General features: G+C 36.7%; 1 protein-coding gene across 2 annotated transcripts in view; it reads left to right on the top strand.

The window, feature by feature from the left end:
* Nucleotides 1-24,014, top strand: part of abat (4-aminobutyrate aminotransferase) — a 33,519-nt gene that overhangs the window by 2,724 nt on the left and 6,781 nt on the right. For both annotated transcript variants that reach the window (XM_051886610.1, XM_051886609.1), the window contains 11 exons: nt 5,405-5,543; nt 6,511-6,608; nt 6,822-6,851; nt 7,852-7,969; nt 19,979-20,028; nt 21,333-21,413; nt 21,819-21,911; nt 22,302-22,364; nt 22,465-22,528; nt 22,758-22,906; nt 23,861-23,998. In XM_051886610.1, coding sequence (XP_051742570.1) covers nt 5,474-5,543; nt 6,511-6,608; nt 6,822-6,851; nt 7,852-7,969; nt 19,979-20,028; nt 21,333-21,413; nt 21,819-21,911; nt 22,302-22,364; nt 22,465-22,528; nt 22,758-22,906; nt 23,861-23,998 — 954 coding nt within the window. In that variant the 5' untranslated portion in view covers nt 5,405-5,473. The remainder of the gene's footprint in view (nt 1-5,404; nt 5,544-6,510; nt 6,609-6,821; nt 6,852-7,851; nt 7,970-19,978; nt 20,029-21,332; nt 21,414-21,818; nt 21,912-22,301; nt 22,365-22,464; nt 22,529-22,757; nt 22,907-23,860; nt 23,999-24,014) is intronic.

The raw sequence follows: 24,014 nt of genomic DNA, 5'->3' as shown, positions 1-24,014 counted from the left end.
CTCTGAAGTTTGAAAATGAGCTTCATATATTTATATTGAGGATGTATTTTGTAGACTCTTTCATGTCTTATTGCTTACTTCTATTGATGTTATCTGGCTCCTTTTCAGAGGGGAGCCCCTCCCAAGTCTGTGTTACGTAACAGCAGAGTAATTTGCATTTAAAAAATGGCTTTGCATTTGGTGCGGTTGCTCATTGCTCTCGTGGACCGCAGGCTTTAGTTCACACTCTGAGCTGCGAGGAAGAGGAGCAGAGGGATTGGTGGCAGCTCGGAGTTGTGTAATCCAGCACAGGCGGCTATTGTTCGCTTTGAAATGGTCCCCCGGCACAACGACCATGCGGAGACCCCTGATGAATATTGATTAGCTGAGAGAGAATCAGATGTAGAGTGCTGGTTTGATTTTGATGCTGAAAATGAGCAGATAAATGAACTAAGAAACCTAATGTAATGTTTTGTCATATAGGACCTTGATGGTGGTTGTGGATTTTCAGTCTCTAATATTATTATCATTATTAGGGATCAATCAGCCAGTTGTTCAAATGTATAATTCCCCTACCTATATATGGGTCAATGACGTGACGGGTCTTTTTTTTTTTTTTTTTTTTTTTTTGTCCAAATGCCTTAATAATAATAATAAAGTATGTAAAAAGTATGTCCAAAGTATGTAAGGCAGTACAACTAGATCTCTTTTATTAAATCCAAAAGGTTTTAATTATATTTTGCTACATATAAAGGTATTTTAAAGATTTTTAAATGTCATTTGTTTTTAACGGTCACGTGTGATTAAAATATCTTAAAATGTAATAAATGTATATATTTTTTATTCAGGCATGATTTTATAATATCATATATCAACATAGTGTAAAATGGTATTAAAATTATATGTAGAAGTCATTGCTTTATGAGAAGGAATGTCCAGAAAAATGAATTTCATTGATGTCATTCGGAGTGACTAATATAAAGAGACCATTTTGGATCAAGTCATGCGGTCAGTATCATGTGACAGGATGTGACATCATTCAGACACCTGCAAAGGACCACATGGTCATGAAGCAAAGTAACCAACTCTCTCTTAACTATTTGAAAAATTCATGTTTTCACTCGTTCATACGCATGTCCCGAAACATCAGGTCATTCGGTACAACCGCTATAAAACATGGAAAATGTTGTAATATTTTAAAAACTTGTACTAAATATAAAATCTTTGATTGTCCTTTTGCTAGCTAGCTAGATATCAGCATGTTAACATTGTTTGAAAATATCATCATTCGGTATAACCAAAAGTGTCATTCGGTAAGAAATTTTGGTTAAATCGAATGACTTTTTTGGTGACAAATTTTGTCCATCTTGTAAAAAATTACAAAAGCAGTGTTAATTGATCATAAAAACCACATAATCTCATTGTTAATACTTAATAAACTTCAAAATTAATTATATCTCCATTTTGTATTGTTTTTACACTTTTAAATACCTTATTCATCAATGACCCATTTACTTTTTTAATTTCCTTAAACATTTAAATGTTTTTGCTTTATTTAAAACAAGTTACAACATACAGTAATCTTTCATTTGGCTTTTAATTTGCAATAATTACCAGAAATGCAGCTATAATGTATAGAGTGTATTCAGTGACCAATATAAATTTATAAACACTCTTTAGCTGGAAAACAATGCACAATGTCATAAACAATATTTATGATCTTCAACCTTTCGCAAGCCATTTGTGCAATTTTGACAAATCCACATCTTTGTTAGCCAGCTAGACAACAGAAAGCCAATTTTATAAATTTGCATAAAAAACTAATGTACATTACCATTCAAAAGTTTAGGGTCAGTAAGATTGAGTAAAAATAAATAATTATTTTATTCAGCAGGAACACATTAAATTGGTTGAAAGTGAGAATAAAGACATTTACAGTGTTACAAAACAAAATTACAATGTTTCAAATAAATGCTGTTCTTTTAAACTTTCTATTCATCAAATAATCTCATCTGTATCACAGATTTACAAGTAGCACAACTGTTTTCAACATTAACAATAATAAATTTTTCTTGAGCAGCAAATCATCATATTAGAATGATTTCTCAAGGATCATGTGACCATGAAGACTGGAGTAATGATGCTTAAAATTCAGCCTCGCTATCACAAGAATAAATTCCATGTTAAAATATATTACAATATAAAATAGTTATTTTAAATTAAAATAATATTTCACACAATATTACTGTTTTTACTGTATTTTTATTAAATAAATGCAGCCTTGGTGAGCATAAAACTCCATGTGGTTGCACCCTGATTATTTTCTAAATACAATTTTTAAAACCACAAGGATTCACTGACAGTGTCCAGACTGTTTTGACATTTGGGCATGAAGCTGTCACTTAATGCTTTGACAATAAATCATTTCAAAGATGTATCCGCACTTCTCTTCCCATCGGCATTCGCTCAGCTCTTCGCTCTCTATTAGTCAATGAAATTAAATTAGTCTCTTTTACTCAAGAAAGGAAAATCAGCTCCATCAGTCAGGTTGTTGCCCCCCAGCTGTCAAACTAGTTTAACCCATTTTGCTTGCTGCATCCTCACAGGCGCATGACAACAGGCTTGTGTAACACACATTTTCAAAACCAGTTCTATCCGGTCGATGAGCCGTCTGGTTGGAGTGCTTCTGAGAGATGGAGCGTCTGGATTTTTCTTGCTTCTGCTGCCTCAATTGCGTAAGCGTCCTCAGATCTGGAGCACAAGAGAGATGCACTTTCTGCTTCTCCTCTCTTGCACATGAATAAAGATGCCGAGGGTCTGCTATGCTGTCCAGCGGGCGGCCAGTTCTCCCCTCTGAATTGATTCCTTTGGACAAGCAAACACATAAAACTAGCTTCCTTTCAATAGAGCAGGAAGACTGATTCACAGGTTTTCAATGTCCAGACTGTGATTGAAACATACGCCTATGACATTTAAACTAAGCAGGAACAATATTGCTTCAGAAACAATGTGTTTATTTCAGCATTTTGTGCATAATAATTGCACTCCATCACCATGCTGTTCCTTCCCTAAGCATATGCTCACTCATTATAATAGCTGAAGATATGTCAGGATTCCCTCAGGCATCAGCTTTTCCCTTAGGCAGGACTACACTTCCCTCTTCCCAATTAATCTTAGCGCCAAAGTGTGACCGAGTGTGCTCGAGTTCCCTGAGCCCTGTGCCTATTGGGAAGGTTTAGCAGTACTTGAAAGTCATAGCGTTAGTCACTTGTCTGCTGCCCCTAGCCTTGTCCATACAAGACTCTCTATGTCCCAAGAACGACTGTGATGGTTCTGCAGTGCAAAAAGTTCATCCGAGGGCTAAGCCATGCTGTAATTAACAACAATCAACCGTGCTTTTAATTAAGTGGCGTGAGGGGGGGACTGTCGGGACCATTGGAGTAGGACAGGATTGATGGGCATGGCTGAACCTGCTGCTCAGGGAGAGAGGAACTGTCTGTGGTACTGAAGCCTGATCCCAGGTCACTCTGTAGACTGTAAGATTTGCTCCCATCTGGTTTTTAATTAGTTTCTGATTTAGTTTTTTTTTTTTTTTTTCCCCAGTGCAAAGGCTTGAATAGTGATGTTAAAATACTTCCTTCTGTCCCAAATGAATATGCTGAGACAACTATTTGTAGAGACAAGCTGTTTGAAGGTTGATTTCCCTTAAAAATAGGACATTCTGGCTCTGGGGTGCTTTCTGAACATTGTTCAGTTTGTTTGAGCCAGGGTTATTATCCTGAACTAAAACTAAAACAAAAATTGTTAAAAACATTTCTGTTCATTGAAATAAAATATAAATATAAGTTGAAAAACGTAAGCTAAATGAAAATTAAAAAATGTTACCTTGGCAATAAACTGAAATAAGTTTAAATTTTAATCACTAAAATTATTAACTGGAAATAAATAAAACTAAACTAAAGGGCCTGTTTACACGTTTTCCACTAAAACGGTGTTTTGGCCGTTCATTTACACAACAATGGCGTTTTGGGGGCCTAAAAATGCAAACTTTTGAAAACAAGTTTTTAAAAATGATACCGTTATTGTAAAAAAACACGAATTTGTGAAAATGGTGATGTCCATGGACACGCGTATTACGTGTTCAGTCTATAGGTGCGTAGTGTTTCTTTACAATGTGACATCGCCAACTACTGGACTGGCAACAGAATACAGCGTTTTTAGTTGTTTTTAGTGTCGGCTGTAAAGATGAAGTTGATGCTGCCTCGCAGTATATCTCCGCAGTATAGTGAATGTGCAGAAATGCATCTTTCGTATGGATTACATAAGCAGTGAGTGTTTCTTTTCAATTTGAATCAGTTCTTTTAAAAGAAGACATTTCAAGCTTTCTATAGTAATATTTCTCATGTCTGTGAGGCAAGTAGCCTATGCACTGAGTTTCGGTTCATTTTTGTGACATGCTGTAGTTCAGGGAGACCGGGATGGCAGAAAACACATCCTGTTTGTTTTCTTTATTTTAAAAAGGCACGTTTTCTTGTTGTTGTGAGTTTATGCAAACTTTACAGTTTTGAATGATGCGCTCTTGTCTGTATGACCAAAATTGGTGGAGTATTTTAAGTTTTGTTTCCACTGTTATCAGGAAAAATGCAAGTGATCGCTCCAGTGCCTCCATGTCTTGCCGTAAGCATGTTATACTTCAGCTTCCACACTCTGCACAAACACTTGGATATGCGGCTAATAATAGCGCACATTTTTCTAGGTTAACATTAGAGCGAGCAGCCATGTGAAGTTGCTACTATTTACGTTTCAAATGATCAGCCATATTTGAGGTCAATGGATGATAGGCAAACATTTGGATTTCCTGCCTGACATACTGTAATTACCTCAAGGACCCGCCATTAACGATCTGTCTCTCACAAACTGTTTTTTTTTTTTTTTTTTTTCTGCAACTAACCGACTAATAAAATTTTGGTCGACTAAGCCTCTTCTAGTCGACTAATGATTAGTCAACTATTAGGGGGCAGCCCTACGATTATTATATCCAATGGTGCAAGTTTGAGGCAGGACTATCTGGTTGCCCGACCAATGGCAAATTGAGTGATATGTAAACGTGTGTGGTAATATGTTTATGTGATCATGATTCTAATACCACAGCCAATTTCTGAACAAACTTTTTTTTGTAGTTTCTGTTTTAACAAAATGAATAGTCTGTATAATAGTATGTTTAAACAATACATATGTAACTGTATAACTATATGTACGATCAGGGGGAATCCCTTCAATGTCACATACGATTGTGGATATTATTTCTCCTCTGACCTGCAGATTGAATTATCTTCAGCACGTCTTTGATTGTGACATTTCCATAACCCAAATTTGCTTCCCACTCCCTGTAGCCTGTCTTAACTCTCTCTTTGTCTTTCCTCAGGTGAAGTGAAAGGCAGGCAGTGTGCTGTCTCTCTCTCACTCTTCATCTCTGCGTCAGTGAGTGCTACACATGGCTTCCTCACTTCTGACCCGCCAGCTGGCCGTCTCCCTTCAGCAAAACCTGCGTCTTGCTGCTCCAGGTAAAAATACCATGCTGAGATGGAGGACTATAATACCCGCCAGTCTTAAAAGCTTGTTTAACTGTAATGTTCTCAACCTACCAGTGACCGTCAGCTGTCACAGAGACTTTATCAAAGTGATGAAACTCCATGCTCAGCTTAGTAAGTGAGAGGCTTCCTTTAAAATGATAATGATGTGTGGATATGGAGCCGAATGTCGAGAGGGACACAGTTCAAAGTTACTTAACCATGTAAATGAGTTACTGGGATCTGGTTCTGTCCAGCTTTGGCTGGTGAATTCTGCATGAGTAGAAAAGTCTGTGCACGTCTTGTCTTTCAGTGGCTGGTCATATTGACTCAATCCTGTCAGCGTCCTTCATTAATCAGTAGCTCAGTTATGAGACATCCTGTTCACTTCGGTAAACTTATGTAGCCCCTCAAGTGAATGTGGGTACTACTGTTTAAATATGGCTGTAAAAGGCATTTTGTGGCTGTTTAAATATATTGGTGTTGGCCACTGTTCAGATATACTTCAAAAGTACAAAAGGTCTTACAGAGTTCAGTTGGTTAATTACTTTGAGATCACATGCACTTCTAAATTGCATTGCTAAGCATTTGCAGGAAGTTATCTGCACTGAAACCTAGGCAACCTTTCATAAAGGATGAATGAATGATTATTTATGCAGCACATTTCGAGAACCAGATTTGATCATTTACACAAAAGCAAGAAATGAATAATTAAAACAGTGCACAGCACTCAGGCCTCAGGGATATGGAATAAATGGTAAAAATTCATTCCCATGTTCAGCTAAAGGTGATACTAATTTTCTTTTTTGTAATATGATTTTCATTTTTAGAAACTATGAGTTTAATATATCATCCAACATATTACGTAATTATGGGAAATATGTGCTGCATAGTAAGAGTGAACCACATGATAAAAACATGTAGTCTTATTTCAGTTTTTATTCTGTTTTTGTTGCATTAGGTTCCAGATATGTCAGCAAAACTGCCACAAAAACGGTTTCTGAGTTTGAATATGACGCCCCATCCATGAAGACTGTTGTGCCAGGTCCAAAGTCCCAGGTTCAGTCTCAGCATTTTTACTCTTTTACCATGAGATTTATCACCAGATTGTTTTGTGATATGTTTCTGCAGAAAATAACACAATTTGTCTTTTATTGGTATTTTACTGCAGGCTCACTTTAAAAAATCTGTCAAAAGTTTGGACATGCATGCTTATTTATTTTTTTATTTTTTTACAGAATGATTAATAGATTCATTTTTCTCATTCAACAGGAGCTGATGAGACAACTTGGAGAGATTCAGGTGAGACAGACATGGAAATGAACTTTGCCGTTTGCACAATCAGTACACTCATCACTGTACTTTAACAAACTTGCATTATGCAATTAGCTAGAGGTCTTACAGACTCTGTAAATGCAGATATTTGACAGCCAGTGTCAGTCACATAAGGTGCAGCTCTCTTAGTTTGTACTTCCATAATGATTTAAGTGTAATGAGTCACTTTTTCAGCCATACAAAACAAAACTATATCATTAACAGCAGTAAAGCTAAAGTGTGACTTCCCTAGATCAACAGTGTCACATCTGATGTGACGTCCAGACATATTTCAGCCTGCCTGGATGTCTTCAGCGTATTGAGTGACGAATGTATTTCAGGCAGTAATTTATCTGCTGTCTGGAACGGCTTCTTGGGAGCAGTCACAGTCATCTTTTGACCGCTTTGCTGTGGATGAGCACATAGATGTGAGCTGACAGGCGTCGATGAAGCTAATATCACAGATTCGCTTTGCTGCAGCTCCTGTGCGTGTCTGCTGGCCGCTGTCTGTCTCCCGCGCACAAGAGCAGACATAAGAGTCATAATCTATTCATCAGATGAGCTAAAAATAGATGCTGCATCAGGTTCAAAGCTATGGAGAGGGAAGAGCCACTTTCATTAGATAAAGCATCGTTGCTCACAATTTTGCGGTAATGAGCCATGGTCCAAATCTTGTACTGTACAACTGAAAAAGTAGATGTCATGCAAATTCATTAAAGGGAATAATATATTTTACACTTTTGTAGTATTTAGTTTTTCCTGATGTGCACTTGTTATATTTCTATTTAATAAATTCTTGTGCCAATAACCATTTAGTTGTACAATCACTACTTTTACATACATGACATCAGTGCAAATAGCTGGTGTGAAAGCCTGCAGATTCCTTTTTAGCCATTCACTGACATGGAGCTGAAGCTCTGCCGAAAAGAAAAAGAAAATCAGGTGTGCAGATGATTCACAAAGCACCTATTTCTCTCTTGGCTTGCAGAATGTTGGAGCGATTCATTTCTTCTGCAACTATGAGGAGAGCAGGGGGAACTACCTGGTGGATGTGGACGGCAACCGAATGCTGGATGTGTACACACAAATCTCCTCCATTCCCATTGGTGAGCTCAGTCAGTAAGCTGGTCTCTGTTACAACACATGCATCTCTCTGCGGACCACTGACACATCTAGTGTAAGACGGGAAACTTTGAAGTAAAGTAGGCATGAAACAATAGTCTTTCCTTCCCTATGGTGATGTATAGTGAAAGTGAAACAGCTTCCTGAAGTGAAACAGCTTCCTGAACAAGAAGAAATGTAGGGCGGGACTACACATCATCAGAGAAGAGATGTCAGTGCAAGAGGGAGGAAAAGTTGATTAAAGATTACGAGGGCATATTAATTTAAAAAAATATAATGATGTGCACGGATAAATAACTTATAATAAATACTGCAATATTCCATAAAAAATAAAAATCGTCAATTCTGTCAGACCACTATCGTCAAAGATTATTAATGATAACAAAGAACGTTAGCAATAAAACAAAGAAAGTAATATGCAATAGCAATAGCAATTTAAGGTTGGCGGTATGGAACTGTTCTGGGCAAAACTCCCCGCTCATTCAAGCAGCCATGCCTGGACAGAGCAGGGAGTGCAGCGATACATTTCCCCCATTACCAGAACAGTTTAGCAAAATAATAGAACAGAGACATCTCACAAAAAATACACGTGAACATCACTTGAAAGGGAAATAAACAGACATTAGGAATTAATAACAACAACAACAACAATAACCTGGATTACATGAGTAGAGGTGCAGTACTGAGCCACGAATGCAGTCACATATTGGAGGAGTAGGGGATGGAGGCAGGTATAGCGAGTGCAGCGCAGCGATCAAGCAGCATCTGAATGCTGGAAGGTGTATTTTAAAGACTCAGCCTGCATCCCAATGTGCATACTATCCACCCTAAATAGTATTAAATATTTTTAATACCACATACTATTTAGGAAGGATAGTATGCACATTGAGACGCAGGCCCGGTCTAATCTGAAATGTATCCTTATTGGATGGTATGGATCAGCTGAATGTCAGCTGATGCGAGCTTGACTGACGTGTCTGCCAGAACTAACGCTATACGCTTGACTTCTGTCAGACCACTACCGCCAAAGATTATTAATGATAACAAAGAACGTTAGCCATAAAACAACGGTAGTAATATGCAATAGCAATTTAAGGTTGGCGGTATGGAACTGTTCTGGGTAAAACTCCCCACTCATTCAAGCAGCCATGCCTGGACACAGCAGGGAGCGATACGTTTCCCCCAAAACAAACCATCCCCTAACCGTAATAAACGATAAAGGTAAATGAGCTGATAAAGGTAAATGAGCAGCCTTAAGCGAGCGTGATTAATACGGCCTGCTGCGAATTGCGCATAGCATCCTAAACGATCCAGCCGGAGGTGGTATGATTCTTGCAACAAGCATGTTGCTAAGCGCAAACAAGTGTGTTGCCAATTGAGTATCATGCACCTTTGCAGCAAGCATGCTGCCAAAACATGAATCAGCAATAGTAACAAGCATGTTACTAGGTGTGTAACGATATGCTCAGGTCACGATACAGTACGTATCTCGATACTGGGTTCACGATACGAGACGTATCACAATATTTTGAACAAAATTTTAAAAATGAAACTGAAATTCAAATAACAGATTTATTTAAAAAGATATTAACAAATTTCAATAACTTTCTTTGTTGTACATACAAGATCACATTTCAAGGTTTAATAAAAAACCTTCTGTATTCAAATTAACAACTAGGTCTGTCTGTCACTGAAATTTTTTTTTAAATTCATCATGAACATAGAGTTAAGAAGCCTAAGACAGAACTTCTTAAAGCAAAGCATCACAAGCAGCTTTTACTTTCCGTGAGCACAGCTATTGCAGTGGCACTGCTTTTCTCACGCGATCAAGCAAGCTACTGACGCGAGAAACGTTTAAACCTGCTTGCAACGCAAGATTCAATGTGTGCGCAAAACACTTAATATGCTATGTTTGTTCTAGTGTGTGATTAAAAAAAAAAAAGCGGTCGAGTCTGAAGCATGAAACTTTTCATTATCCATTCCGTGTTAATAACATGCACCGTGACTGTAATATAGCTTTGACAAGTGGATTTTTTTATTTATTTTTTTTACCGTCGTCCTGTCGCGTGACTGGAAAACCAAAATGCTAACAGATGTCGGACTTATAAGAAGACTGGGGGATCTTCAATTTCAGTTTCAGCTGAACTCATGTTGCCCTACTTATGTTTAGTTCAAGCGATTTCTGCAACTGCAATGAAAGCACATGCAGAGTAGGTCACGTCGGCAGCTCAACCAATAGGATTAAACTGCCGTCATATCGTTAAAGTATCGCCACCACTCTACGATACATATCGTAACATTTTTGCATCACAAAATATCGTACTACGATATATCGTTACACCCCTAATGAGCATTAAAAAGAACTTGGCTTGCTTCTGAAAACATTCAGAGATGAAGGAGCTGTGACGTGGATGCTTGATCTCTCTTGATGCTTCTTAATGCAGGAGTGCATCCATCTCATATAGCATGTGGATGCTTGATCTCTCTTGATATCTTCATGCGGGAGTGCAGATCCATCTCATATAGCGAGTGCAGCGTGGCGATCAAGCAGCAGCTGAATGCTGGAAGGTGTATTTGAAAGACCCGGTCTAATCTGAAATGTATCCCTATTGGATGGTATGGATCAGCTGAATGTCAGCTGATGCGAGCTTGCAGGGTATCCGCGGGGCATTAAAAAGCATTAAAAGTCATTAAATGGATTTTGTGAAAATTAAGGCCTTAAATGGCATTAAAAAGCATTAAATTTTATACAGGCATTAATATTTTTTTTAGATAGTTTTGAAGGAAAATAATACCAGTTTATATTGAATATAGCCTTCATAATTAATAACTTTGATTTGCTGTCGCAAAATATGTACATTGGTGTGATACGCACACGGAACCAGTTTGGTAATTGCCTCCGGCCGGTGCAAAATTGCCGTAACGCCGTTTTGGACAGCGGCGGGCTGGGACCTAGAGACGGAAGGTTGAATCAGTGTTGCCAACTTAGCGACTTTTCAGACCCCTTTTGCGACTTTTTTCCAAGAAAGCGCATTGTGACGAATATACTTGTTAACCTGATCTAGCTTCCGAGACCCCCCGGTACTGCCGCACGAGCGCGAGGTCTTGCTTTGCTGCCGCAGGCGCACCTCTCTCTGCGTCTGCTGTTCAGTGAGTGGCTGAGAGGAGCAGCGCATTCAGTTGAGGATGTCAGAGAACAAATAAAATAGATACTAAATTTAAAAATTGGCATTAAAAAGCATTAAATTAGATTTGATGAAACCTGTAGAAACCCTGGCTTGACTGACGTGTCTGCCAGAACTAATGCTATATGCTTGATTTTCATGATGACTTTAATGTTGCTCTCTGGAGTTAATACTTGCTTAGTTTTAGTGTCAGAAGTGTTTTGATGCACAATAATCAATAGCATTTGGTGTTTTGATGTTAAACCTGATGTGACGCACCATATTTTTGAATATTTAGAATTATTCAACATGTTGAACATGTCTCGTTTATTATGGAAGGAAATAAATCATACAGGTTTTGTAATGACCACAGTTGTAATGGTTTTGAAGTCACAGTTTGGTATGGGTTCGGTACAGCAGGAGGGAGAAAACTAAACATAAAATTTCTTTTTTTCTTTTTTCTTTTTTTTTTTTTATAATTAAACAGTGGTTTACTGAACAAATTGTGCCTCTGTCTTTAAATAAATTCAGTTATAATTACAATTTTCTTAAGGATAAAGAAATCTATCTCTGCTAATGCTAAAAACTATATAGGGAGCCCTTAATTATGCATTACTATATGCTAATATTACAAAGTCTGAACAATTAAATTCAGTTGCTATTTATTTTTAGGCTAGATATAATAATCAACACATAAAAATTGTATGCAAACATGTAAATTGCATATAAGGCAGTTTTTGTATTAACTTCTAAATCTAATTATAAAATTATGTTTCTACTCCAGTTCGTTGTTAAAATATATTCATTTACACAGTGGCCGTCATAACTTGTTTTCATGACAGATTTATGAAACATATTAACATAGGCTATACATTAAATAATCAAGACAGGTTAAGTAAAATATTGTAGCATCTGGACTGAATCAACGATGATCGATTCAGCTTTAAATTTTAGGAAAGCTTTTAGCCTTTTGAACTTTTCATGTAAATCACAACCTGGCTCTGGCCTATCTGCACCAGATTACCCTGATGTCAGGGTATATTGCCTTGGCGATGCTAAACAGCAACACCACGATGCTCTGGTGACTTAAAAAGATCTTAATTAACTTAATCAAGAGAAAGGGCCATGTGGCAACGTGGAGGAGACATCGTGGAGGGCCCAATACACACACACACACACACACACACACACACACACACACACACACACACACACACACACACACACACAAAGAAGAACTCTGAATTTAACTCAAACTTCAACTATTCCCAAATGTACACTATGTATCCCTGTGTGTATGCATGTCTCCATATTATATAAGCTTAGTTACGACTTTTAATTGTGTTAGTTAAACTCTAAATGTTTATATACAAGTGTAAGAATGTATCTCTGCTTTAATGTCACACATACACTTCTTGGATTCAAAATGTTCCTCTTCGAATGTCTTAACCAACTATAGGTGTTATGTTACGATAAAATGTATTATTCCATTTTTAACATCCTTTGGAGTAAAACTACCAAATCTGACACCATTATAAATCAGGCAAATAAGGTCGTAAAAAGAGACAAAATACGCATTCTCTCATCCAAAATGGCGTGGACCAATTTGCCTTTATAACAAACGGACACCAGCTCATCTGGGCTCAGTCATCCCTATCTTCGGACTTCCTTTTCTTATTTTCCAGCAACTTTACTTTCAAGTTAACTCCATTTAAAAATACCGCTGAAGACACAACCTCAAAAGAGGCCTACGGATGCTCCAGCTCGAACGCACTAAAATTCTTTCTTTGATTCTTTGATCATCTCTCTCTTTCTTTCTTTACTTTCGTTTCGTTATTGTATACTTAGCTTAGATTTAGTTGTATGTATTCGTAGTTTCATGTATTAAATCCGTTATATTCACGCTTGATTGCCTCTGTTGATGCTCATGAATGAACACAAGTCACTTTAACATTTTGATTTCGCTATGCTATATGCTTTTAAACTGTTAAATACTAGGATAGAAAATTATTCCTCTTGGCCAGAAGAATAATCTCCTTTTTAAGAGTTGATAAAAGATTGTACTGATAAGATTTGGTGGACAAAACCAACCAGTCTCTTTGAAATTAATTCTAACTAGAACTAATTCTAGACCGTATATATTCATAATTAATTATAATCTGTTGTAATTAATTGTCCATATATACATAATTCCCTTTTTGGTTGATTTATATTTATAATTGATCATAACGCGTTATGATTTAATTATATTATATACAAAAGTGGTTCCCAACCTTTTTTACATACCCCTAATATTTTTAGTTTTCATTTTAATTTTAGTTTAGGATTTAGTAATTTTGTTTTGTGCTTTTGTCATTTTTATTAGTATTAGTTTTAGTATTAAACAAAAATTAGAAATGTGTCATTGGCATCTAATTGAAATAAAGTAAGTTGTAGTTTTTCATCTAATATGTATGTTTTTAGTTTTTTTTTTTTTGGTTTTTTTTTTTTTCAATTTATAAAAAAAAAAAATTGTAATAATTTTAGTTAACAATAACAGCACTGCACTAGAGATGGAAAGGATCTTACTATCCAACATTATTATGTTGCCACTGTCTGTGTGGTTCAGTAAATATGAGCGCCCACAGTCCTGTGGCTTTGCATGAGGCGACTGTTGGTGTGGATGATTAAATGTGAGCAACAGCAGAAACTGAGGATTTCCTTTGAGGATTGCCTGTACCGATATGAAAAACAGTCCTGAGAGGCAAAAAGAGAACCTTTCCTTTGTCTGCATCTCATCCGTTTGGTCCGTTAGCTTACTTGCATTTAATCAGCCTCAATAAATTGGGTGAAGCAACTGCCTCTCGCTCTCAGATGTGCCTTTAAGTGGTGACTCAGATTTCATGAGCTTTGATTTCCCTTGCACTTGCTGCTCCTGTATCATTTGGACAGAAGTGCATTATGGGATATTGGGACATATATGGGACATTAGTTTACAACCCCCACTCACCCACAACATTGTACTAGTCTGTACTTGTCCAGAATTCATACGAGGGTCATTCCTGTTTTGTAGTCAGAGCGGGGTAGATTACTTATGAATTGTAATCAGTTACTGATTACAAATTACATGACAAAATTTGTAATCAGTATTATAATCTCTTAGATTACATATTTTTGGTAATGTAATCTGACTACTTTTGGATTACATTTAGATAACTTTTGTGCTAACCCTTATTTGATGTACATTATATTGTAGAATAATCTTGTACTATTTTGACAGATACAAAAAAAAAAAATATATATATATATATATTCCAAAAAATATATTCTATTCACCAACAAGCGCCTCAACAGATTATTTTTAAATGTATGCAATGTATAGACAGTTAATACTTCAAAATACTAACACTAAGTTTGAAGTTATTTCATTCTAACAACACTGAACCATTGATGGTCAGACACGTGTACTGTAAGCAAAAAAACAAATGATTTAATCTATTTTAGTGTTTTGATTGTTTTTGAAACTGACAGAAATGTCCCTTATCTCTTAATTTTCTTTGGCTAAGAAATTAAATACACTGCTGGATAATTACCAATAATTTGTATTATTCATTGCATTTGTAATATTTGTCCTATATTTTCCTAATGCCAGTTTTATGGTTTGTTTATATACTACACTTTTCCCCATTTTTATCACATTTCGAGGCAGAAAATATATTTTATAGTTTCTATAGGCCACTGTAATAAATGCTATGTCAGTTAGCACTGCATTGTTCGGATACTTTATTTATTACCTGGAGATGACTCGAAAAACACACACAAACCATGTATTGTCTTGTTATTTTTATTCAGTTTAGCTACAGCGATAGCTGGATACCTATATCCATATTAGGGATTTCCTGGCACGGCATAAGTTAATACTTCTATGAGCCTGTTTTGGACTTCCTGCGCGAGAGCACCGTCCAGCTTCGAGTATGAATAAAACAGACTCTGTATGAGAGTGTATAGCAATCCGTAATGTTCACATCTCATCATTTTGGATACGAATAAAACACCAGGCATGCATAGACTATCTTTTCTCTTAGAATTTAAATCTCGATATACACTATTCCTGAAAAGGTACTTGAAAAGTGCTTGAATTATTGGAAGACGAAGTATATATGAAATAAGTGTTTACATTTTTAAATTAACATACAATCTTTTAACGCAAAATTAACGCTGCAGCCCGTCTGATACAAACCTGATGTCTTGTTGTCTTCTGTCTTCCTGTTTGTATTTCCAGTATTTGTGAATGGACCGCTCGTTTTAAAATCTTCCCGGTCAGGTCTACTGAGATTTGTTGAGATATGTTTTAAACATTACAGTGCTCTTGATAACTTTGGTTAACTCGGCAATTAGCAAGTCCACTTTACCGGCTAGTTTACCCTGTGACAACGATGCCATTTATGGTTTGTCCTGCGTAGAGAATTACAAGGCGGCCGCCTCCTTTAAATTTCGTGTCGCCTCTGGCTGTAATTAAAGTAAAGTAATAAAAAAATAACATTCCAATTAATTGCGGTTGGATGAGAGGTAAATCATTAATGTGTTGATTTTAATAAAAACAGGGAACGCTCATTTCACGGTAAGACTTTACTTTCGTTTTCAACTGAACGTATTTCTCTTCAGGGAAAACCAATCAAGAAAAACATGTCCCTAGAGCACCTCCTAGTGGTCATAATATAAAACACAAAGGAAAAACCCTTCATGAGATATTGTTTTATAACTCAACATAGTTAACTAAAAATATACACAAGCTTAACTAACAGACATTATTCTGATAAGAGTGTTTTTCCAACAATGATGTAATGAAACAGTGACAGGGAAGAGAGTAAAGCCTGTGTTTAAAGGCTATTAAAGGGATAGTTCACCCAAAAATGAAAATTATGTCATCATTCACTCGCCCTCAGGTTGTTCCAAACCTGTATAAATTTCTTTGTTCTGCTGAACACAAAGGAAGTTTGTAACCAGGCTGCTCTGGGGCACCATTGACTTCCATAGTAGGAAAAAAAAATACTATGGAAGTCAGTGGTGCCCCAGAGCTGTTCAGTTTCCCACATTCTTCAAAATATATTCCTTTGTGTTCAACAGAACAAAGAAATTTATACAGTTTTGGGACAACCTGAGGGTGTGTAAATGACAGAATTTTAATTTTGGGGTGAACTATCCCTTTAAGGAAATGTAATTTAGCCTAAGAAGAACTTTTATTTTAATTAAATGTTAATTTATAAGCAGCCTTCTTCAGTGTGATATGTAACCATATCATCATGCTTAACACTGAGAATTTGAATAATTGTCCTGGAATTTCATTTTACAGTATCTGTACGAACCCTGATTAAGAGCTCCTTGCACTGGAACTAAGGGGTCAAGCCCAACCTCTGAAAAACAACCTCACACCATAATCCCCCCTCCACCAAACTTTACATTTGGCACAATGCAGTCAGGCAAGTACCGTTCTCCTGGCAACTGCTAAATCCAGACTCATCCATCAGATTGCCAGACTACAATTAAAATGAAAACTAAAAATATTAGGGGTATGTAACGTATTCATACCGAGAATTTTCCTTTCGTGTCTTTTGCGTGATTCGTCACTCCAGAGAACACGTCTCCACTGCTCTAGAGTCCAGTGGCGGTGTGCTTTACATCCGACGCTTGGTGATGTAAGGCTTGGATGCAGCTGCTCGGCCATGGAAACCCTTTCCATGAAGCTCTCTATGCACTGTTCTTGAGCTAATCTGAAGGCCACACGAAGTTTGGAGGTCTGTAGCTTTTGACTCTGCAGAAAGTTGGTGACTTCTGCGCACTGTGCGCCTCAGCATGCGCTGACCCCGCTCTGTGATTTTACGTGGCTGAGTTGCTGTTGTTCCCAATTGCTTCCACATTGTTATGATACCACTAACAGTTGACCGTGGAATATTTAGTAGTGAGGAAATTTCACGAATGGACTTATTGCACAGGTGGCAACCGATCACGGTACCACGCTTGAATTCACTGAGCTCCTGAGAGCGACCCATTCTTTCACAAATGTTTGTAGAAGCAGTCTGCATTCCTAGGTGCTTGATTTTATACACCTGTGGCCATGGAAGTGATTGGAACACCTGAACTCAATGATTTGGAGGGGTGTCCCAATACTTTTCGCAATATAGTGTATTTACACCGGTCAGTGAAAACCTCTACATGAACACACTTGCTCGAAAAAGTGTGGGGGACGAATTTACATTTTATTAAAAGTGGGGGGACACATCCCCCGTGAATTCTATACGCCCACAGTATCATATACCTGAGTGCTTCACCGCCGAAAAAGCTCAAAGAATCATGAATGTGTATAAGCGGCAGGTTTATTATGAAAAAAATATAAACATTAAAAAATGAAAAATTAAGAGAATCAATGAATTGTGAACAACTTACTGCCATTGTGTAAATAATATGTAATCATATAGTCCATAAAAAAGTAACTGTAGTCTGATTACAAATATTTTAAAAAATTGTTTACTCTAATTACAAGTACTTGATTTTTGGAATCTGATTACGTAATCCAGATTACATGTAATCCATTACTACCCATCTCTGTTTGTAGTACATTTTGTACTCTGTATAGCAGGGTTGCCCAACCCTGCTCCTGTACCAACCTGCAAAGTTTAGCTCCAACCCTGATAAAACACACCTGAATCAGCAAATTAAGATCTCCAGAAGTGCTTGATAATTACGGACAGGTGTGTTGAGCAGGGCTGGAGCTGAACTCTGCAGGAAGGTAGATTTCTGTGTAGGTTTAAGAAGTAAATGTGCTGGCAGTGTAATTTGATGAAATATTTCAATGAGACAATATACAAGACTTTCAGGAATGTGCTCTGGTCAAGCTCAGGCACTCAAGTGCTATTTATTCTGACTTGATTATTTACACTATGGCAAGAAAGTCATCAAGATAGATCTCAACATGATGGAAATAAGAAAAAAAAATGAATTTCATTGCAGGTTCCAGTAAATTTATCTAACTTGAAAGTTTTTTTTTTTTTGTTTTTTTAAATGGGACTGACTAATACCACAAAACATTATATTTTTAACTTTTTCAAATAGCCGAAATAAAAAAAAATGAACCTAATTAAATATTATAAAACAATATAATAACACAATAAATGTATACAAAGTGGACAAATCTTTAAAACAGATTAAAGTCCAGAACACCACAACTATAAAGAACAACAATAAACACCATAGTTAATACAAAAATCCGAATGGCTGTTTGAAAAGTTATTATTTTTTCAGACCAATGCACACACTTTTGTAAATTTTAACTGTTTAATGGAAAAGAAGCTAATGTGCATAAAAACATCTAAACAATTCAGGTAATAAGTTGCTTAGAATCATCCAGTATTTTGAAGTGGCCGCTATAACAACACCATTCATTACCACGTTCATTACCGCAATATACCATATTACCAAATACTGACACATGTCTGTTTGTGAAATTATAAAAAGGAAATTAATATGATTTAATCTTAAAGAATTATAATTGTATTTTTTTTTTTATCCAACAAATATGGTGGGAAAGGAAAATGTACTGTACAGTATAACAGGAATGACCCATGAGGTAACAGCTGGTGTTTTCACATAAAGGCATCCATGTTTCAGTTGACCTCACAGGACTGAAAGAGCCAGATGCAGCGTTTACAACAGAATGAACTCCTCATCAGTCAGACTGAGGTCAAACTAGTACTGTTTCTACACCCAGTGAGCTTTAGGCACGCAGTTTTAAAAGGTAGTCAACTTGATTAAGCTGCCTTTAAAAATGCCTAAATGCCTAAAAAAAAGAAGAAATAAAATTAATTATTCTTTTTAAATGCAGACATGCTGAATGTCACGACACTGATGATGTATGTTGTGTGATTAGTTTTCTGTTCTTTGCATAATTTGTCAATTGTAACTTCACTATTTGCAAGAGCGCTCTGCTGGTGGTAGCTGGGATTGCTATGCACAATTTCATGTAATGTTAACTTTGGGGAAAAAAAAAAAAAAAACACTGAACATTGTTTGTGCTTACATTTTGGGTAGGGCACATGTTCATGTGAAACTTGACATTTATTCAATTTGCTCTGGGCATGTCTTGTTCTGCAGATCTAACAGATCATTTTAGGCAGTTTTCCCTTTGTTTTTTGGATCAGCCCTTACTGCTAAATTCAAAGTTGCGAAGTTGTAGGGAAAAAAAATATATTACAGTTAATTACAGGCTCACTCTACCATAACTTTTTTTTTTTTTTTATTCAAGAAACAAATGAAATTGCAGTACATTCTGTTATTAATCTGTTAATCTATCTATTAGTACATTTATTATTAATCTGTTAAGTAGGATTGATTAATCTCAATGAATTGTCCCCACCTCTACTTCGTTTGTCTCATCAAGGTGCACACAGTCAGAGACCCCAAAAAGTCACTTAAGCCAAAAGAATAAATGTCATTGGCCCGGTTTCACAGACAGGGCTTAGCCTAAGCCAGGATTAGGCCTTAGTTCAATTAGGATATTTAAGTAGCTTTTATAAACGTACACTAGAATAAAACATTGCTGGTGTGCATCTTGAGACAAAACAACGACACTGACATATTTTAAGATATGTCAGTAGAAGTTGCTTTCAGTTAAAACAACTTGAATAACAGTTACATAAGTTTTGTTGCCTTCAGCTCCAATTGACAGATGTGACAGTTCAATTCAATTGCTGTTTGTTTTGGTGTGTTTGCTTGTGTTTACACTGTCAAATCTATTCAGATATCTCACTGCATGTATAATGAATAGATTGACAGTGTTTTGATCTTCTTTTCTAGGGTACAATCATCCAGCCTTAATGAAAGTGATGACCAATCCAAATAATGTGGTGAGTCCTAATCTGACTATAAAATCTGTGTGTGTGTGTGTGTGTTTGTGATTTATGAGGACACATTTGTACAATGACATGGGTATTACACTGGTATTATGAAATATGAGGACATTTCGTGAGTCCTCTTATTTAAAATAGCTTTAAAAACATACTAAACAATGTTTTATTAAAAAAACAGACAGTTTTCTGTGATGGGTAGGTTTAGGGGTAGGGTAGGGGGATAGAATATACAGTTTGTACAGTATAAAAACCATTACGCCTATGGAGAGTCCCCGTAAACCACATATACAAGTGTGTGTGTGTGTGTCTTTATAGATTGTATAATGGAAATTAGATTTGCAGTGATCTGTCAAACAGAGTTTTAAAGGTGTAGTGGACAGAGCTGCTTTTCAGTGTCACTGCTTTACTTGAGTTTGCCCTTACAGAACAAAATTCATCTCTTTTATGATTCAATTTAATATAATTCAATAGCAGATGCATTACTATCGTAAGGTTTGGGGTCTGTAAGTTGTTGTTGTTTTTTTTGAAAGAAATCTCATTTTCCCCAAGGCTGCATTTATTTGATCAATAATACAGTAAATATCAAGCGTTAGCATCAGTTCTGGCAGGTCACGTCAGTCAAGCTCGCATCAGCTGACTCCCAGGTGACTCGTGTCAACCTATAGGAATACGATGCCTATCACAGCATCCATATATAAGCTCCTCAGTATTATCAGCTGCTATTGCATTTCTCAGGAGCTAATTACCATCCTCCATCCCCAGCTCCTCCTCTCTTCAGTCAGGATTGGCCGTATGATTCCCCTGAATCATACTAATTCTTGAAATATGTGTATATGTTAAATTAATGACATTAATTATATCTGCATATGTTGGTTCTGTTCTGTTTACCCTAAGGGGGTTATTGCTGCTCTCCCTGCTCTTGGACAGGGAGTTCTTGCCCAGAACAGAATCATACCGCCAATACAAACTCTATGCAATTATCAATCATATTTGACGATAGTGGTCCTGACAGAATTGAGTACAGTAAACCTTAATATTGTGAAATATCATTACAGTTAAAAAGAATTCCCTTTAATATTTTAAAATGTGATTTATTCCTGGAATGGTAAAGCTGAATTTTCAGTGTCAAATTTGCTACCATTCACAAGTGTCCGCAAGTTGTATACATTTATGAATGGTAGTGTATATACACTTAATATTTACTTTTTCAAGTTGAATAAAACATTTTTACAAAATAATGAAATCGTTAGGGTCACTGTGCCCTTTAGTGAATCCTTTTTGTGTGAATTTTTCATTTTCAGAGTGCATTTGTCAACCGGCCGGCACTTGGTATTCTGCCACCTGAGAACTTTCCAGACAAACTGGTCGAGAGCCTGCTGTCGGTGAGTGTTTTTGGATTTGAAGAAACACTAGAAAGGCATTTCTTGAAAGACCAATGTTTCCACAAAAGCTAATAACAGCATATGTCTCAGAATTTTTTGCTGATAATGCCCACAATGAAATGGATCACAAGTAGAGAGTAAAGGCTGTTTTGCGCAAGGGTTAGATTGTCTGGATCTGCCCCAATAATGAGACAACAGCAAACTTTCACATGAACAACAGATTGTTTTTGGCAGTTGTAAAAAAAGCCCTTTGGGATTTTCTTAAACTTGATAACGCCCTTTGCTGATATCACTCTGAATCTAATAAATAACTGCACTCTTTTTCACATTGGCCGGAAGTGGCTTGCTGTTTATTGTAGAGGTGCCAGTGTGGAGTGCTGTGAATGACTCTTTCTTCAACATCAGATTGCCCCCAGCGGAATGACGCGAGTACAAACCATGGCCTGTGGTTCCTGCTCCAATGAAAATGCTTTTAAGTCCATGTTTATCTGGTACAGAGTGAGTGGACTTTCCTCAGTATGCTCCTGCTCAACTCACACAAAGTGCAAACAAACAAATTTGCTTTATATAGGTGTAAATTGGTTGTATTTTGGCAATGATAATACCCAAGTGAAAGCTTAAATCTGTTAAAGATACTGAAAAAGAAAGCTTAAAGCGGTTAAAGATACTGATTTAATTTAGATTACTTTATATTAGGGCTATCAATTGATGCAGGTAATCATAAGAAAATATGATGTATTTACAGAAAAATGTTCCTGACTGATATGTAAATTCCATATTAACTTGAATGGACTCTTAGTCAGTGCTTAGATAGATAGGTAGATAGAATATGAATATGAGTAGCTCTTAAATCATCTGATATCTAATACTTCTGTTTAATGGTTTCAGAATAAGGAGAGAGGATACTCCAACCCCTCTGAGGAGGAAGTCAGCACTTGCATGATCAACCAGGTCAGAGAATAAACACTGTGAAAGACACATTGTGAACTCTGGCCCCCAAAATCACAATTTTTTTTTTTTTACACACACTATTGTCTTTCCTCTCTCTCAGAGTCCTGGATGCCCAGATTTGAGCATCTTGTCTTTTATGGGCGCTTTCCATGGGAGAACTTTGGGTAAGTGCTTGAAAATTGTCTGTTGTTTTATGAGAATATAATTGAAAGATGTGTCTGCTTAGAGTACACTTTGAGCAGGATTCAGGGATTTGACCATGCCTGCATGTATTTGCCTTACATTTGTTTGCCTTTGCAGCTATTTGTATCATATGACTTCATTTGACCAAAACAAAGACACCTGGCTGTTTTTGTTTTAACTGGTATTAATGTGTGTGGTGTTGGATTACAGGTTGCCTGGCTACAACACATTCTAAAACCATTCACAAGTTGGATATACCGTCCTTCGACTGGCCTATCGCACCGTTCCCTAGGCTGCAGTACCCTTTGGAGGAGTTTGTAAGGGAGAACGCCCAGGAAGAGGCCCGCTGCCTGGAGGAGGTCAGAGATCTCTCCTTCATGTGTTCACAGAAAACTTTTCTCCACATATTAATTAAAGGAATATTTTGGGATTGGTACAAGTTAATCTCAATCAACAGCATTTGTGGGTTTCCCATCTTTTCTTCCAAAAAAGCAAAAATGTACATTACACTGAGGTACTTGCAATAGAAGTGAATGGGGCCAATCCATAAATATTAAAATACTCACTGTTTCATTAGTATCGCCACAAAACGTAAACAATAAATGTGTTAACATGATTTTAGTGTGGAAAAAGATGTTTACTAACTTCTGTGTAAAGTTATACCCCATTTTAAAGGTTGTCAGCCTGAAAACAGATCAGTGTAAACCCTAAACCCTTAAAATGACTGTATAAATAAGTATTTAAACAGCTTTAAGTTGCTTTTGCTCGCCAAAATTTCATGGATGATTTTCAGTCATTTCAATAGGAATAAACGCAATTTGAAATTCTGCATAAGGCAAAACATTTCAATGTTTCGTCCTTACTAGATATTCCTGATTGAATGGATTCCAATTGAAATTTTCCAGAGCAATGGTAAATAGTACAAAAATATAAGCTTCACATTTCTGCTTTTAAATCCTTCAAGAATTGGCCCCATTCACTTCTGTTGTTAGTGTCTCACTGTAGCCTTGCTTTTTGCGAGGGACGAGTCAATTTTTTAAAATTTTTTAATCAACATTATGCCAAAAATGCTTTCAACTAAACTTATGTTGAACCTGGAATATTACAGAAATATCTAATTTGCCAACTATATGACACTAGATATCCATTAGGAACATAATATTTTGGATGGAGTGCAGCATAGTTTACTAAAAACAGATGGTAATCGTTATGTTACAATGGACAGACTGCAAAGTGTGACCCAGTTCTTAACATGCAAGGAAGATAAAGGTAAATAAAGCATTGTGTACGTTTTAAACTGGTCTGTGTGTCAGGTTGAGGATCTCATCGTGAAGTGGAGGCAGAAGGGCAAACCGGTCGCTGGCATTGTTATCGAGCCCATCCAGGCAGAGGGAGGGGACAACCACGCCTCACCTGACTTCTTCATCAAATTGCGAAATATTGCGCGCAAGGTGAAACGCTTTTTTT

The sequence above is a fragment of the Ctenopharyngodon idella genome, chromosome 3 (genome assembly GCF_019924925.1).
Source record: "Ctenopharyngodon idella isolate HZGC_01 chromosome 3, HZGC01, whole genome shotgun sequence".
Classification (NCBI taxonomy): domain Eukaryota; kingdom Metazoa; phylum Chordata; class Actinopteri; order Cypriniformes; family Xenocyprididae; genus Ctenopharyngodon; species Ctenopharyngodon idella.
This window is presented reverse-complemented; position numbering and strand designations above follow the sequence as displayed.